This window comes from Lathamus discolor, chromosome 1, assembly GCF_037157495.1.
Source record: "Lathamus discolor isolate bLatDis1 chromosome 1, bLatDis1.hap1, whole genome shotgun sequence".
In the NCBI taxonomy this organism is placed as follows: Eukaryota; Metazoa; Chordata; class Aves; order Psittaciformes; family Psittacidae; genus Lathamus; species Lathamus discolor.
This window is the reverse complement of record NC_088884.1, coordinates 141,320,656-141,338,211: the sequence shown is the minus strand read 5'-3', so window position 1 is coordinate 141,338,211 and position 17,556 is coordinate 141,320,656. Positions and strand designations below refer to the sequence as shown.

The following is a 17,556-nucleotide window of genomic DNA, read 5'->3' as shown; positions in this document are numbered from 1 at the left end:
GGTAGCGCTCAGTATCAAAAAGGTGACAGGACTCTATCAGAGGATGGGAATCCTAACTCCTATTGCCAATTCACTCCTCCCTCACAGCAGTACCAAGCTATGAGCACCAAGAGGTGAAGTAGCTCATCTTCCCTTTTTATTTCTATTCTGCCTTCTTTGGAAAAAAAAAATAAAAATCTGAAACCTTTTTTCCTCACTCAGTCCTCTTTGGTAGCATGGCCAGTTTTGATCACCTGTGCTGGATGTTCACAGAGTCCTGTATCTTGGTCCTATGCTTTTAAGCTTCACTGAATCTGAGAAAACACTACCCAGGCACCATCCCAACCTCTGGACTTCTAGACATCTCAGGGTGCATCATTTTCTTTCTTGCAAACTCATTTTAGCAAAATCGGTCCTGTGACCAAACTGCCTCAGTTTTGTTATAAATGCAGCTCTGCAAACTCTCCAGCAACTCAAGCACCCTTCAATGTGACTATACCAACTGCTCTAGATTTTATTATGCTGAGAAAAATTCACTAGAGTATTTCACGCTGTGTTTCAAAACCCATATATAAAACTGATTTGTCATTTGCTATCTCTGTATCCATCCCAAGAGACTTCCAGCAAGGTGAGTTGATTTTGCCTACAGTTAGGAGGCAAAAATTCAACTCACTAAAAAAATAGCATAGACAGCTATGTAGAAACAATGTTCTGTAACAAAAAGTTAAATACATTGACAACCAATGGAAATGATAAGGTATTTATTGCTTCACCAAGAAAAATCAGAAGAAACTCCATTAGAAAGATTCTTAATCTGCTTCCTCACGCCTCCTTCCATCAGCCATTGGCAGGTTAATGTTAATAGCTGCCCTCAGGTTAGCCCAGAAAAGGGCATGCTTGCTCCTCTCCTTCGGCCACTCCAGGTAGGTCCGCTTTGCCATCAGAGCCCTCAGCTTGTGATACCTGGCAGGGATAATGTAGGGAGGGATCGGCTCCAGTAAAATGAGGATTAAGCTGTCCGAATTCTCACTGAACAGCTTGTGATGGGCAAAGTACAACTCATAGTGACACCACTCGCTCTGCACAAAGTTGGGAGACAGCACAAAGATCGACTTGTAGCTCTTCTCAATGCAGTTAATGATGTTCTCCACAATGCTCTTGCCAGGGATGAAGTTTCTCTCATGCTGGCACAGTTGGACGCAGCCCTCGCCCTTCTCCAGGTTCGGGATCAGTTCGTCCTTCACCCACAACGCGTCACGCTCGCTGTATGAAATGAAGGCGTGAAACTGCAGAACGGTCTCCTGCTCTGCAGGGTGGTTGTGCCAAGCTCTCCGCTTCGTCTGCGTCCACTGCCACGTCATCCGCACGTACCACGGCACGTCCAGGTAGATGCACAGGAAGGCCTCGACAGCCACCAGCACCAGTGTCAGCAGCAGAGCTGTCACAAGGAGCAGCACTGTGTTGCAAGCCAGCTCGCTCAGGTGGAAGTCCTTCAGCTGCGTCCCTCGCAAGTCCTCCGGGTACTCGCACATGTACGCCGCCGGCCAGCCGAACAGCCTCCCCCCGGACTGCTTCTCCGCACGGATAAAGTCTCGCAGTTCACACGAGCATTTGAATGGGTTCTTTCCTGCTTTGAGCTCCCTGACTCTTGGGCAGCTCTGGAAGAAGTCGGCAGACGGCGTGAGGATCGAATTCATCTCTACGTTCAGGAACTCCAGGGCCGTAAAGCCGCCGCAGCCCGGCAGGTCAGCCAGACGGTTCGATGCCAAGTTCAGCTCTTTCAAGGCTTTCAGCTCGGCCATTCCCCTGGGGACACTGCTGATCTGATTGTTTTGGAGGTTGAGATTTTGGATGTTGACTGGCAAGCACTCGAACACAGCATCCGTCAACTGATTTGAGGACAGGTCCAGCTCTGTCAGAGACTCAGCCCATTGGCATTGCGCGTCAGCTCCCTCATGACGCAGCAAGTTGCTGCTCATGTCCAGGTATTTTAGTGATTTCATATGGCTGGTCATGAAGCTAACCTTGGGGAGGCTCTCAAATTTATTCTTCTGCAAGATTAATGTCTCCAGTTGATCTAATTTGTCACATTTTTCATAGAGAAGATCTGTTAAATCATTCTTTAAAAAATTTAAGTATCTTAAGGGGCTGTCAGATGAAGGACACAGCATATGTATCATCTTCGAGTCAGCTATTGTCAAGGCTGCAATATTCATGTCTGCAAATATTTTGTATAGGTCATCCTGTGAGAAGTACAGATCTGTGATTACAACTTTCTCCATTATCAGTGCCTTCAAGGAGGTACCTGAATAGTCGAAGTCATATCTTTTAATGTCTGACAACTGTCTTACACTGTTAATACTTAAGTATTGAATGGATGAGTGCCATACAGTCTGAAGAATTTGAATGAGAGCATTCCAGTCCACTGACACATTTGTCAGTGTCAGATTCTGTAACCTGGAGCCTTGTCTAAAATTAGATAATAAAACTACTAATTTTTTTACATTTTTATTTGTGATTTCCGACAATGACAAACTTTCTGTAGTATTTTGTATCACAACCCAGTCAAAATTAGCTTTGGACTGATGACTTTTTGCATACAGGAGCGGCAGGCTATTGATTTTTTTGTCTGAACCATCTTCTGGAGAATTGTTGGAAACAGATGTAAAGATTTCATTTCCCACAGACAGGCTGACATGGTTCCAAAATGTTAATGCAAACAAACACTTGTAAAGAAAAAGGTTTCTGAGAGATCTCATCTTTTCTGTCACATTGGCTTCTTCTTCCTTGGAGATGCTCAATAACTTTCTTATCTGTCCATCTTTGTTCTAAGCCTGTAGCAAAACAAAGAAAAAACAGGTTGTACCATGAAGTGGCTACGCAGTGACCATCATAGAGAATGATTTTTTAAGGTTTCAATTTCTCATCTCTCCCTTCAACTCAAAAAGCAATGAAGGCACCTATTATCATTCAGGAGAAGCATTCTTTACTAAGAGAACACCACTGATGGTTCTATTTGGTAAATATGCTGTATTTAATATATAATGAGTCTGTCTCTTAAAAAACATGTCTGATTTCATAGGTGACTAGCATTTGCTCCTGACTTAGCAGCAATTACTGCTTTTAACAGAATTGCTGCTGTGATTCAATATATTATGAAGGCTTCCCACAACTGCGTAATACACTTTGATCAGAAAGTACAGTATTTGAGGTCAGTATGGTTATCCTTATATTCTCTACTGAAGGATATGAACTAGACTCAGAGATATTTTTTTAAATGGACTTGTGACTATAAAACCTGGTTTGAAAGATAAGATGGGATTTCAAGAGAATGAATCAAAATCTGCATATCTTTAAGCAGCTGAGATGAGTCATTAGTGTTTATTGTAACTGGGCAGACTGGGGCAGGGTTAGGAGGTTCTATATTTATGCAATGGGAAATTCCACAAATCGCTTCTTGTCTGGGCTTGAGCACCTCATGAATTTAGAATCTGAAAGTGGGGTGTCCCCATGTCTGATTTGTTGTACAAAGAGGACACCAAACACACACCGAAAATACTTGCATGCTACACAAAAAAATACTAGTTGTAGAATCTGGGCACAGAAAAACTTGCCCTGATCTAAGGAAGCTGACCTCAAATGTCTCTGGTGTGAAAGAGAGGCTTATCTAAACACAATTTAAGAAAAATGGCCTTGCTTTGATTTTCCCTAATGGAGGACACTTTGCTTTTCTGAATGTAGGATTTTGGGCTAGCCAGCCTCCCTTTGTTTAAGTCAGCCATTGTGAATACTGCCTTAAATCTCCTTTCAGATATTGCCATAAATCCATTAGACCGCTCTTCTGAAAGAGGAACTGGTAAGAACTTAAATCGGTAAATCTTGATTTAAAGTTGCCTTCCAGATTTAAGAAAACTTTTTGTATCCTCAGAACATTCTTCCCTCTTCCTCCCATTACCTGTAAATTTTAGTTGTTGCCTGAAGCTTTCCATAGTGCTTATTCATGACTGCACTGGCTTTCAGCTTTCCCTTGATACTGAAATGGATAAATTCTGAGTGGATATTTCTATTGACTCTACAATGATTTCTATTGGCTCTACAAAGAGACAGTAATAGCTGGCACTTGTTGGACTAAGGCTACAACCTCGAGGACTACATCCTCTGTACCATTAACCATTCCACAAGCTTTCTTAGAATTATATTCTCCCTGATCTAACACAACCTATATTATGAAATCTTAATAGTACAACAAAAAACAGTCCACTGAGTTCTTTTGTCAAGAATGCATGAAACTAGGCTTGGAAATCACTTGGAAATGGTGGGGCAATACGGCAAAACCTTTCCACCCTTTTTCCAGATTTTCATTTGTAAAGATTATCCCGTTTTACCATCATAGCACTCAAAAGACATTTAGGCATGTACAGAGAACAGAAGATAATTAGCATCCTCTATCCTGTTCTCCTTACTACTAATGTGTATGTAAATCAAACCAAATATGTAGCTTCAAAAGAAATCTGAAAAAGAAAAAAAAAAATTTACTTTCCAACCACTGTTTCTTCTTAGACGAAAATTACAGCAATATCCAGGGACTAGATGGAAAAGGGATATGATTCTTCCACATGTGCTTAATTTTTCTTCTCATTCCTATATCCTGGCATTCAATCAAGTTATTTACGAGTACCTTCAACCTTTATTTAGAATATCCTATGAAATAATAAAATTAGCAACTGTTACAACACATGACCCCTGACTTGGGGTCTAACACTGGGGAAATCATCCTTTATAGTGATATCCCTTTTAATTCAGAAGTATTGCCAAGTCTCCAAACTTGACAAAAAGCAAAAAGAGCATTATCAAAATATAAGCAAAGCAAGATCATAACAAGAAGTTGTCCTATTGTATAAAGAGCAAGAAAAAATATCAAAATTTAGGTTTTAAAAGCTTTTCCAATATAAACTTAGATTAAACTGACTAAACTTCCACTTAAGAACTGTACAAAATATGTAATTGTTATTGTAAATTATTATATATTAATAATTTTATAATTATTGTAAAATGAAATGTTAAAAATATGTCTTCCACATGAATGAAAGATATCATCAAGTTAGACCCATTCCTGAACTGTAAAAAATCTACTTCCATTAAATTATCGTGACTTCCTTAACTGTGGATGCAGTGCTAATACAAAGAGCTGCTATTTGGCCAGCTTCTTTGGATAAATTTACTGAACATAAGCAACTTTACTCTTGCTTCTTACCCCCATATTTGAAAGTATGTAATACATTGCCTAATAACCCTCTATGGAAAACATGGCTCATTTACAAATAAGATGCAGAATATAAATCAGTCTTACCTAACTAGCAACTAATTATAATCAACAAAATGAAGAGCTTCTCACCAGAAATCCCCGCTTTCCAAAAAAGCTGAAAATGCACTCGGGAAAAGACAAACCCAAAACTTCCTGTAACTCTATCCTACTGTGTGACAATACCTAGAAACGCCCAAACTTTTTATATAAATATTTATGCCGTCTACTGGCAGCTTATGAAATAGCATTTGCTTTCCTCCAGATGTATTTTCCACATATAACATTACTGTAATTTCCCCTTTATTATTGAATGATGTGTTTTCATGCTTTGCAATAGATTAAGCAGAGTAAAAAAGAAAAATAATCTTTTTACCAACTTTCTGTCTTCATCAAATTCATATGAAAGTACTTCTTTTGAGCAAGTTTTACACTGGAATTGATACATTTTCCTCTCTGAACTTAATAATGATCTAACATCCTTCTGCCCCAATAGACTACATATTTACACACTTAACAATGTTAATTTCACCGTGAAGAAATAACTTTAGATTACAATAGTGATTAATACTGTCTTGCAGGTCTAAAACATGCATGGCCTTGAACAGAATCTGCAAAACTGGCAGTGTGAGGCCTAACTTTCAGTCAAAATTACTGTTCATCATGGATAAAAACAATCTCCAGCTATTGAGCTTTATCTATCGTGATTCCTACTCAGACACTACCGTTACTCTTTCATAAAATCCACTGAAAAGCAGAGGGAAATCCTCAGGGCCACTCTAGATTTCATTTTCAGTAAACACATCTAAATTAACTTAGAACCACCAGCATGCCCAGATACTTAAATTCGTATTGAAACACCTTCAAAATAAGCTTATTACTTAGTGATACAAACATTTATTGTACTACCACATACCTTCATGGGAAACCTCAGAGGCTTGCCTGGGAAGTGTGTAAGTCACGTAGCATGATCCGTATTTGTGAAGCTCACTTCTGAGAACTGGGGCTTTATTTTGTGACCTCCCATAGCAGTTCTCCTCAAGGATTCACAACCTGTGTTATTTTGCTTCCTGCAGCAACAGTATTTCTACAGCCAAGGAAGATGAGTGACAGGATGCTATGATAAATGGTGGAACTGCCTTTTATCACAAAGAACATACTTTGCCTTTAAATGAAGCAGCAAAAGGAGTAACGGGTATGGGTAATTGGAGGGAAGAACCGCAGGTTGTTGGGCAAGAGCCTGCAATCCTTGTTTAACCACGTCCTTCTCGAACGGCTGTGGGCACCCAGTACTAACACTAACTTACTGGCAATATGCGTACACATCCTCCCGCTTTCTTTCAGCCGCAATTGCTGTGAACGCAGATATAACGAAGGTGCAAAGTGGCATTTTAAAAGCTAAATCTCAGCTGTTTAACTCCTCAGCCCCGCACTCCAGCAGGTGGTTAGCTGCAGCTCGCTTCGAGGAACTATCAAACTTCCTAGCACAGAACACGCCAGCTCAGGGACCCGTTAGTACTGAAGCCGCCCCAGTGTGAACGTTACCGCACCACCGCCGACAAGCCCACACCTTTTAGCTTCTCAGCGCACTCAGCCCTCCTCCACCCGCACCCGGCGGGTCCCCACCGCCGGCCCGCCTCTCCCCGCCGCGTGACCCCCGTGTCCCGCAGGGAGCCGGGGGCCGTGAGGGGCAATAATGGCCTCCGGGCAGTGCTGTCACCCCGGAGCCTGGAGGCGGCCGGGCAGCGGCCGGGTACAGCCCCTTCGCAACAGGCAGCCCTCTCGGGGAGCGAGAGAAGCCGAAGTACACAGCCCGCCCTCTTCCCTCCGCCCTGCGGCCCGGCCTGCTCTTCCTCCTCCCCCCGCTGCTGCCGACGTGGCGGGGCGGGGAAGGAGCTGGGGGTGCGCTGGCCGGGCACTGCTGAGCGGTAAGGAGCACGGCGGTTTCTGCTTTTCCTGCCGCCTTTGAAAGTGGCTGCGGGCTCCTCGCTAGTAACTGCCCCAGAGGGGATCTCCAAAGGAGAAGTTCAGCAAAAGGAAAGGGGAAGTCGTGGCCGCTGCGGGTTGAGGGAGCGCCTGCTCCTGCTCTGCGCTGGGCGCGGTGGGGGGCGACCTAGGGCATCGCCTCAGCGCCGCGCCCGCAGCTTCCCGCAGGAGGGAAAAGCGGCGGCGGGCGTCGAGCGGCAGTGGGGCGCGGCGCCGAGAGCCGGCGGAAGGTGCGCCTCATGGAGGCGCTGGGTCGCGCCTGCCGGCGCCCGCTGCCTCCGGGTTTTGTTCCGAGGCGGGACTAAGCTCCTCGGCGGCGGGCCGGCAGGTGCCACCGAGGCCGTGAGGGGCCGCCGGTTCCGCCGCAGGGCGGCTGCGGGCGGTGTGCTCGCCTGGCTCCCGCTCCGGGGCTGGCCTCGGCGTCTCCCTCGTGAGCTGTCTGTGGGGTCATTCTCCTTGGTAAGGAGTCGTCCGGGTTGGGTTAGATCAGAATAGCCTCACGGATGGCGGCTTGAGTGGCGCCTTACTCCCGGGTCAGGCACGGCGCGCCTTTCCTGACAGATGCAGGAGTTCGCTTTGCTCCAGTAAGGAAGGTTTAGCAGACAGCTGCAGGAGCCGTGGCCTGAGTGGTTCCCCAAAGATGACTCAGTCCTGCGCGGTACATGTGATCTTCTAAAAGTTGTACCAGCATTGGGCATTGTTTTATTCCAGTCCAATCCCTGTCAAAATTATGATGCATGTGTGTACTGAAATTACAGGCTTCGGAAAAGGATCCTCTTATCTGACAGTGGAATTTGTTTTCCAAACACAAAACCTTTCTTTGGGTGATGTTGCCCATCACACAGTGAGTACTGTTAAAACAATGGCAATATTTACCCACGCTAAAGCATTTTATGGTATTTGCTATGTTTGTGATGGAAAACCGCAAATACTTGTGGCAAATGCAAAGGTTCTGACTTGTAAATTGTGTTTTCTGAAGGTAACTAAGTTACAGTGTAAGCTAAAGTAATACGAGTGGTACCAAGTGCCTGTTTGTTTGTTTATGTTTGTTGTTCACTCATCCCAAATGCTATTCTTGAACCTGTTCAAACAGATGATCTACATCAGTTAGATACAGGCTGCTGAAGCCACAGATGTACATGATTCTATAGACTAATAAAATACAACTAAGGGCAGATATCTCTTAAATCTCAGTTATACGTTGCTTTTTACCTTTCTTTTTTTCCTGTTCCTCAGTTTCTCTTAGAAGCTCAGTCCTTCCTAAAAGTACAGAGCTTTGAACCATATTTAATATGGGAGTCAATGAAAAGACAACAGCTACAGAGAGGGTTGTGTGAGTTTATTTTATGCTGTGCAACTCAGCATATAGTCAAGAGCTAGCAATAACAACTCTTTGTCAAGGCCTGTCCTCACAGTGGCAGGCATGCTGTTGATGCCAACAAATAGGTGGTAGTAATTACTGTAGAGTAACCCTTTTGGATTCTGTCAGTGTCACTCCTTAATCAGCTGCTCAATGGTCGTTTCTTTCCCTTTCCTGAATCCTCAGCCTGCTGACTGCACAGTGGTGGAAAATACTTAGAAAAAATAAGTTACATTGGATGATAAAGAGTAACTAAGAGAAAACTGGTTTGTAATGTACCAGAAAAAATAAAAATCAATAACTGTACCACGTGCAAGCTTACCTTGGATTCAAAACTGAAGTTTAATCACACACATGGAACTTTAGGAGCAGGTGAGAAGCATTGCAATCCCCAAACAGTAAGCCTTTGAGACAAGTGATGTAGAAAACAGTGTAAGCAACGAATGCTTCCTATCTGCGAAATGGCTGCAGGGACCACGGCCTGTCATGTTCTCAAATTACGCCCTTTCTCCAACGCATAAGTACCACCACTGTGTTTGTCATCCTCCTCTCCATCAGTCAGTAGGCTATAGGAACACGTTTATGTGGAAATGATGACAAGGAGAGCAAGAGGTTCTTGGCTATTGCAGTTCAGATTATCCTGTTCACCAGTGGCCTTTCATGGGTAATAGGGGACATCTAACAGAGAACATAGGAATTAACCATGTGGAAGCTCTTATCTTTGACTCTTACAGATAAATGAGCATCCTTTCTCCTTCACCAAAGCATATTTTGGAGAACAGTGATGCCGCTCTTCATACTTGAGTGAGATCCTGCAAGATGAATAGTGCTGTATGTGCCACAGGGCTCCATGCTTCAGGAGGCCTTCCATCAAGGCTGTAGCGTTTTCCAGCAATAGCTTGTAAATGCTGCATATTTTATAGTCATTCAAACGTTTATGGAACCTAAAAGATATAATTTATTTTCTGTATTCAGAATTGAAAATGTCTGAAGACATATGTGATGGCATCCCAGCTGAAGAAAAACCTGAAGTAATGGAAATGCCCAGCAAGGAGGTGTTGCCTCATGAGTCAGTACCACACCTTGTGGAAGCTGAGATCTTGCATGAGTCTTCACAAGATGAACATGGACAGGCTGCTCAGAGTGGCAGTAATAAACAGGAAGGAGAAATATTTATTAATGAAAACCCTTTGACTGAAAAATTAAATGAAAGTCTGCCTTCCAGTGGAGAGGCAACTGAAGACATGCTAGCTGAGTGCAGTGAGACCGTAAGCCTTGATGCGGAACCTGAATCTGAAGAAACACTGAATGAACAAAGCAGTCCAGTAAGTAATGCCTTTTTTTTCCATAAAAGCACTCCCCTCCCTGCTTTGTAAGGACAGAATGTTGTACAGTGCACATACTGTTTTTCGCAAAAGCCTAAGGAGTTACATACAAAAAACCTGCATGGAAACTACGAATAGTTGAATTTCTCTTTGCCAGAATGATGTTAATTTGGTCTTTCTTGCTTGGTTGCAATAAAACTATACCAAGAATCTAACTGATTTTGTGTAGAAATAATACCATGATTTTGTTATGTGATTTTCTGTACAAATCTACTTAATTCATTTCACAGAATGAACCTAGAAGAGGACAGAATTTAAGTTGCATGTGAAGCACTGAATCTTATGGGTGCTAATTTTCAAGTCACTGACTTTACAAAAACCATGTATGATTTACAAGGCTTGGTGAAATGGCCAGTGGTTTTTTATTTGTTCTAGGCCAATAGGTTTTGATCTGTGGTCCACAGGTCTTCAGGAGCCCTGTGAGTAACTGCTTAATAATAAATAAAAGAAATAAAAATTAAAGAAATAAACCCCCCAAAATTCTAATAATAAAATAAAAGAAAACAAACAAACAAGCAAACAAAAAACAAAACCAGGGCTTTTTTACGGTCTATACAGCTTCCAAATCCAATGCCTATGACATAGCTGAAGATATTCTTGTCTCCACTGAAAAATTTTCAGGAATCCACAAACTGGACAAGTTTTAGTCCTTCCACCAGTGATCCCCCTTTCATAGGGGGAGATCACTGGTGGATGCTGTATTCTGCACAATGCAGAGCTATCTTGGCATACTTCAGCTTTTGGTTTTGAATTGATTGTGTAGGGATGATACATTACTGAAGACTTTCTTGAGACAACAGTTTCTTAATATGATTTAAATATGGAATACTGGTAACCACTTAATGCCACACAGTAATGTAAAACATGGGCAGCACTTTCTATGTCTGTGTTTTTACTGAACTCAGTTGTTGAAGTTCCAGGTGCACATTTACTGGCTTACCACTCTGAGGAGACTCAGGCAGAGAAGCCTTTAACTCTGGCTCCTGATAGAACTCAAGGAAGGAGATGGGTTCCTGCTTCTTCCTAATAATAGCTCTAATAAACTTATATGGCTTTATAGAATCAGGTATCTGAAGAAATATTAAGATGCCTGGTGTTTTAGGTGCTTTTAAGAATAGGTGGTCTTAGCTGAGCTTCCCATTCTGCTTCCTTGTGCACAGAAGCTTGAACTCCACATAATACCCAATTTATCATCACTTATTAGATGCTGGACTTTGTTACCTGACAGGTTGTGTTTTCTCCTGTCTTTGGGAAACATGGGCTTTAGACAATGGAGTAATATGTTTGTTCTTACAGGCCACAGACTCTTCATCTAAAGCAAGTAGATGGGGAGCTTGGGGTACCTGGGGAAAGTCTCTCCTGTCATCAGCTTCTGCCACAGTGGGTAAGTGTTCAATCAGTAAAGTTCATGGAAATAAATAATGATCTTAATGTGTCGTTAGACACATTACTGTTGTATCTTCATAGACAATTTTGTCCTGATATGCTTGGCAAGCATCATTTCTTTTTTTTTTTTTTTTTTTAGTCAAAAGAAGGACCTTCCTAAACTGTCAACAGCATAAATATTTCTTGGTGTCAGATTATGGAAAAGTTACTAGGGTTGTTTGTAAAGTTAGTGAATGACCTCATTGCAGCTTCTTCACAGAAAGGATACATAATTTGATACAGTTACTATCAGCCAAAGGCTTATAGTTTTTGAATCAAAGCGCTCCAGCTCAGACTCAAGCCTGTAGCTGTTTGTGGTTTATACACGATGACTTCTATCTCTACAATATGAATTCGCCTCTCATAAATCATTCCAGCTTTCAATGACACCCAGTGAAACTGTTAAGCTATCACACCATGCTTCAGAGAGTAGAACAGCCTACTGAACCATGGATCCTATACTCCCTCTCCCTATACTCTCATTTCCAGTAGTACGTCTGTTCAGTATGTCCTTGCGAAGACTTTTGGTAGAACTTGATCATTATACATTGAAGCTTACAGACAAAAAGTGAAGCATGCAAATACCTAGTTACCAGCGGGAAATCATTCCTTACAAAAAAGCTACTAAGCTGTTAACTAACCAGTTCTTATAAAGGATCCACAAAACACTTTTGAAAGATGAAACTAGTAATTAAAATGAATTGCTAATTACTAAAAGTAACAGATTCAACAGAGATACTGTTTTTATAATCCCATATAAGGGTAAATAATTCTCCTTCTTATTGTCCGCTGTTCCATAGCAATAAATTATTCCTGTCTTTCTGGGAGAAGGAAGGAGCTTCCCCTCTCTTCTCTTTTTTTTCAGTAATACTCACACTCAGGAGTTCCTAGCTACCTTTTCTTTCAGACAGTCCAACAGATGAATATATCTTATTAAACGCAGAATCAGCTTCTGAGATGTCTTTCAATTGGCATAAGTGATGGTTGCTGCTGAAAGGAGCAGGCCTGTCTTGCCCCAGCAATGTATTTCTTCCTTCTCATATGCTCACAGTAGTGTTCATGTAGTGATGTGGGGAGCTGGTTTATGAGACTGATTTTTGAAAAGTACAGATGAAGTAAGAGCTGGATCTTCAGCTGGATCAGTTGTAAATTCCCTAATCTGGTTTACCATTTGATGACCTAAATGCTACTGAATGGGGAATGATAGGAGCACGGGGAACATGCTGATGGGGACAGGGACAACTTAGCTGTGGAACTGCATGAGCATTCTCAACTTGTATTTAACCTTAAAGCTAGCACTTCTCTTTCAAATGTGAAGAAGGGTCCTTGTGTTGAAAATTTTACCCACCTTTTTTCTAGCACTATCAGTAGGTCTAATAAAAGGTACTGCTTTCACAGACATCCACGAGCCTTGCCTCTCTTACATCCTCAGACTATTTAATAACAGCATTCTGAAAAGAATCTGGCTTAGTGTAAATAACTAAAGAAGAAAATTTATGTGCATAAAAGTAATTTTACTGTTGAGCAGTTGGAATTGTAATGCTGATGAATTACTCAGTTTATTTTTATAGTTGCAGCAGTGGTTTCCTCAGAACAGAGCTTTTTCAGGTCATTCAGTTTCTGCCTGTGAGATAGCCGTATTTATATTCTGTTTAGCTTTTGCAATAAATAGTATTTCATCAAATGGCCATTCTAATATTGTTTGTGAGAAATAAGATTATTTGTTACAAAACAGTAACTATGCTTGCAGGCTTGCAGCAGCAATCTGCCTTACAGTCTTCTGTTGCTTTGAAGTCTCGGCCTCACTGAGCAATAAGTTTAATGTCACATAGTGCATACATTTTCTGTGGACAGTATGGCCATAGATATTTTTTCGCCCAAATGACCTGAGCTTGCCTGAAAACGATAAATGGTGTTGGAAAAGCTTTGGGAGACAAATGTTAACATACCATCTGACTGTATTTGCATCATAACCATCTTCACAGAGTGCAAATATGTGAAAAAGTTTGTTGCCTAGGCAGCCTGACTTGATAAGGTTGTGCAATGGTGAGTATTTTGAATATATATATTGTATATATATTTTTAGAATTATTTAATGAGCACAGTTGGAACAGGTCAGGTTGCCTTGGCAAAGCAGCATCTGAAACATGCAGAAAAGGAGAAAGAAAATTTAAAAATTATTTTAATTTTACATGAGAATGGTTGCACTGTGTCACACTGAAGACCCATCTGTTATCTAGCTCCTGGCAGTGGCCAAGAGCAACTCAGAGAGAGCCTAAACTCAGATGTATGTGAAGCAGCACTTCCTCAGTTTTATGTTCCCATTTCGTGGAATCTACAACCTAGACTTTCTGACCCTGGGATTAGGGTAGGGTTGAGTTCAGATATTACTATCTAATAATTTTGGATCTATGTTTTCTCTGTCAGTTTATTAAATGAAATAGACTTTGAATTAACCAGAAATCAAATGTACATTATTCCCTGTTCTGACGTAACTTGAGAGACCACATAGATAATCTCAGATTTGTTGCAGAAAATCAATGCAGCAGGTAATAGTTTATATTCCTGATATAGAGGGCTGATTTCCTTGTTGCTTGTTATGGAAATTCATGCTTGATCCTGTGAAGTATCTGTCTGTCACTGTCATAGACAGGGTGTGGAATGGCATATACCATATATCTGCTTCAGTATGATAATTCCTAGTAAGAGACAGAGAGAGGGGAAAAAAAAAAAAGAGCTATTTTGAATTTCTGTAAGCTTTCTTCTTATTATTAATTATTTATTATTCCCCTTCAAGTTATTCTACTTAATATCTGAGCAGTTCAACCAACACTTCATCTCCTATTCTTCTTCAGAAAATGGGTTTGCCACAATCCAGTCCATTTTAATGTTGTTTATTCCTTCAGTGTGATAAATGGTATAAATAAAGCTGCTTTCTTGGAATTAGGCTTATTGGCAACACCTTCAGTATGTGATTTTTCTTTTGCTCTGTCATTATCTTTGTACAACAGAGCTGCTTGTCTGGTTAAGTATGACAAATACTTACTGTTCCTTATATTTTTCTTCAAAATTGTCAAAATAGCAGAAACAGTTTGAGGTAGACTAGATAACATCTTAAAGGCCTAAGCAAATACACTGAGCTTTTAATAAATAGTATCATAGAACAGCCTAGGTTGGAAGGGACCTTTAAAGATCATTGACTTGATTGACAAGGGGTAACAGGTTAAAACTTAAACAGGGGAAGTTTAGATTAGATATAAGGAAGAAGTTCTTTACTGTAAGGGTGGTGAGGCACTGGAGTGGGTTGCCCAGGGAAGCTGTGAGTGCTCCATGCCTGGCCAGGTTGGACAGAGCTTTGGGTGACATGGTTTAGTGTGAGGTGTCTCTGCCCATGGTAGGGGGTTGGAACTAGATGGTCTTAAGTTTCTTTCTAGCTCTGACCATTCTGATCATCTAGTCCAGGCTTTTGTGGGAAAGGGTGCCTAGATGAGATTATATAGCATCTTGTCCAGTCACATCTTGAAAACATCCAGCAGTGGGGAATCTCACATGTTCCTGGGGAGGTTGTTCCAGTGATGATTCTTACTGTAAAAAATTTCTTCGTTACATTCCTTTCTGTTTAAGACTGTCCTGAAATGGTTGTTTCAAGGATTTTGGTTTCATAAAATCATCACAGAATGGGTTGGGTTGGAAAGAACCTTAAAGTCATGTAGTTCCAGCCACCCTGCTATGGGCAGGGACACCTCTCACTAGACCAGGTTGCTTTAATGGAAAGTGTCATTATGTCATTCCATTATTCTTCAAAGCCTGATTTATTGTTCCCAAACAGATTAGCATTTTTACTGCATGGCTGTACTTTGTTTAGCATAGCCGATTTTAGTTTCTAATAATAAGGTAGTTTCTGTATAATTTGTATCTTATTTCTCTTTAGCTAACTCTGCACATACAGCCAATGATTGTTCTGGAGATGGTTTTGGATTCTAAAGAAAAGATTTGTGTCTTTGAACTGATTTTGACATTACTTGGATCAAGGTCCCAGCCACAAGGCATGTGTGATACTCCCCTACACAACAGAATCTGTAATGCCTTTGGATTAGTAATCACTGCCTGAACCATGCTTCGTGTCTAACACTAGATGTCACACTAAGAAAGTTATTGAATCTGTCTCATTAATGAGGTGAAGTTTTCTTTTGTTTTTAAAAGGTACAAGAAGTCTGGTTTCCCTCCTTGTGGAACGACAATAGAGTAGATCCACTGAAATAGTTGCTAGGATGATGAGACTGGAGAAATAGCATCACTATGATCTGGAGACACAAGTTCTTGTACTTACCATTACCATTTTACTCTCTTTTTTAAACTGAATCTTTTAGTAAATCGGCAATTACACCATCCAGTCTTTTGTAAGAGTGTTGATAAAACTCTGCTCTAACAGTGGGTTACCATTACAGCTAAGCCAATCTAATGGGTAGCAGCCACTGCAATGTGCAGTCCTGCACTTCTTTTCCTGGCATATTTCTTCCTCCTTCCTGTGCCAGCATTCATGCTCCTCTGAGCTCCTGGTAATGCAGTCAGGAAGCTAAACTGACATAAGAATAACTAGAGGAAAGAAAAATCCATTTTCTGCCTCTTCAGTTCATTAAACTAACTCACTGAGAGAAGTGCCAGGGCAAGCAGAAGGGATAAAAATGGAAAATAGGAGCAGAACTTCCCATACCAGCACCAAGAAGCCGTTAGGTCATCTTAGCTGTAACAGCAAACCTTTTATCCCCAGGTGATAAAAAAGTGAGGAATAATATATTCTCACTCTGTACTTGAAGCTCGTCACTTCCATTTTTAAAAACAGCTTGTATACTTGTAGCAATAGTACAATTATATACAGTAGTCTATTGCTATTATTAAAACATTTACCATTGCATTAAGGAGATCTGAAACTAGTCTCATTTACTAGCTGAATTGGAGTTACTTCTGATTTACAGACTGGATAGCATATGAATAATCAGAATCTAGTCCCTGGTTTTGTTTTAACTACAAGGAAGAGAATTTTTCTAAAGCCTTGAAGTGAATGGTGTGCCAATAGGGTAGCCTCAAAGTGAGCATAATGGTGTCCCATTTTTTAGTGTACAGAACTAGAACACAGCTGACTTTTCCACATATGTATGCTTCATATAGTGGAGTGATTCCCCCCCGCCAGCCATCTTTCACATTCATCAGTTTCTCAGTGTCAGATACTAATTTAAGGCCTCAATCTTCATCTTTAGCTCAAACCAGCTGAAGCTTCATTCATATTACTTGACTGAAGTTTGATCACTTGCTTATCAGAAGTGCCCTTGTGGTGCAAGACAGGTTGTGAAGACTGTGTGGTAGCTGGGGACAAAATCTCAAAGTCTTCTCCATATCTACCATTGAAGCAGGGCATCCAATAGCCTGGGAGTACTGGATTAACAAGGGACAGCGATTCCTTCTGAGAATGGTTTAGATTTCAGATGTGCTGAGCTGCCTCCAAGGTGTCTGTTGGCCTCTTTCAGCTTCGCAGGGAATCCAAAGCTACTAAGCTGGGAGGTGGAAGTGGGATGTATCTGACTAAAACATTTGTGAGCGCTGTAATCTGGCCTTGGGCAGATCAGGCAAACTCAAAGGCCGGCCACATTTTTAGGCACTGCTTGTAAAATCTTCCCTTTCAAGTGAAAGATTCCAGCTAGCAAGGTGAACAACATCATTCTGCAGAAATCACCATCCAATAGAAGGAAAAGAAATCATGTAGGCAAGAAAAATGAAAGCAACAACACAGGGAAAAAGTCATGCTTTCTTCAAAAAGTATGCAGGTAATATCCACTGCATAGCTATTCTGTCCCTGCTGCCACAGATGAGTAAATGGAGGCTTTGGAGGTGTTCCTAAGTCTACAATATCAGCTCTGTTGTGTGATCACACCCAGTGTAACAAAACCAGTGCACTTTCATCTCTAAAATGTAGCCTCATCTCCCATAACTTCTTTTATTTCTGTGCCTTTTTAAATTACAAATAATAATTTTAATTTCGAAAGCAACATGAGCTTCTGCTGTGTTTGTGCATGTATGTCTGTCTAACACTGATGATATGCTTCAGTTGTGGTCTTCTGATC

General features: G+C 41.2%; 2 protein-coding genes across 10 annotated transcripts in view; one reads left to right on the top strand and one right to left on the bottom strand.

Moving 5' to 3' along the window:
* Positions 1–723: 723 nt before the first annotated feature.
* Positions 724–7,124, bottom strand: LOC136023933 (toll-like receptor 1). Of its 6 annotated transcripts, none has more exons than XM_065698964.1 (3): positions 6,852–7,124; positions 6,198–6,368; positions 724–2,813 (listed from the first exon to the last, which is right to left on the bottom strand). In XM_065698964.1, exon 3 carries the CDS (start codon positions 2,736–2,738, stop codon positions 789–791), a length of 1,950 nt encoding a protein of 649 aa, XP_065555036.1. In that variant the 5' UTR covers positions 2,739–2,813; positions 6,198–6,368; positions 6,852–7,124; the 3' UTR covers positions 724–788. The 6 variants fall into 6 exon arrangements, with proteins under 6 accessions (XP_065555036.1, XP_065555049.1, XP_065555044.1 ...); XM_065698977.1 differs by lacking the exon at positions 6,852–7,124 and adding an exon at positions 4,516–4,680 and having other exon boundaries at positions 6,198–6,842; XM_065698972.1 differs by lacking the exon at positions 6,852–7,124 and adding an exon at positions 6,589–6,842.
* Positions 7,125–7,129: 5 nt separating this feature from the next.
* The window catches only part of FAM114A1 (family with sequence similarity 114 member A1), a 32,729-nt gene continuing 22,302 nt past the window's right edge, over positions 7,130–17,556 (top strand). Inside the window, exons 1-4 of one of the 4 annotated variants that reach the window (XM_065699020.1) lie at positions 7,130–7,209; positions 8,026–8,111; positions 9,603–9,952; positions 11,309–11,396. In XM_065699020.1, the coding sequence (XP_065555092.1) occupies positions 9,611–9,952; positions 11,309–11,396 (430 nt within the window). In that variant the 5' untranslated portion in view covers positions 7,130–7,209; positions 8,026–8,111; positions 9,603–9,610. Of the gene's footprint in view, positions 7,210–7,483; positions 7,727–8,025; positions 8,112–9,602; positions 9,953–11,308; positions 11,397–17,556 lie in introns of those variants that run through there. The other 3 variants (XM_065699011.1, XM_065699003.1, XM_065699029.1) reach the window with 3 other exon arrangements.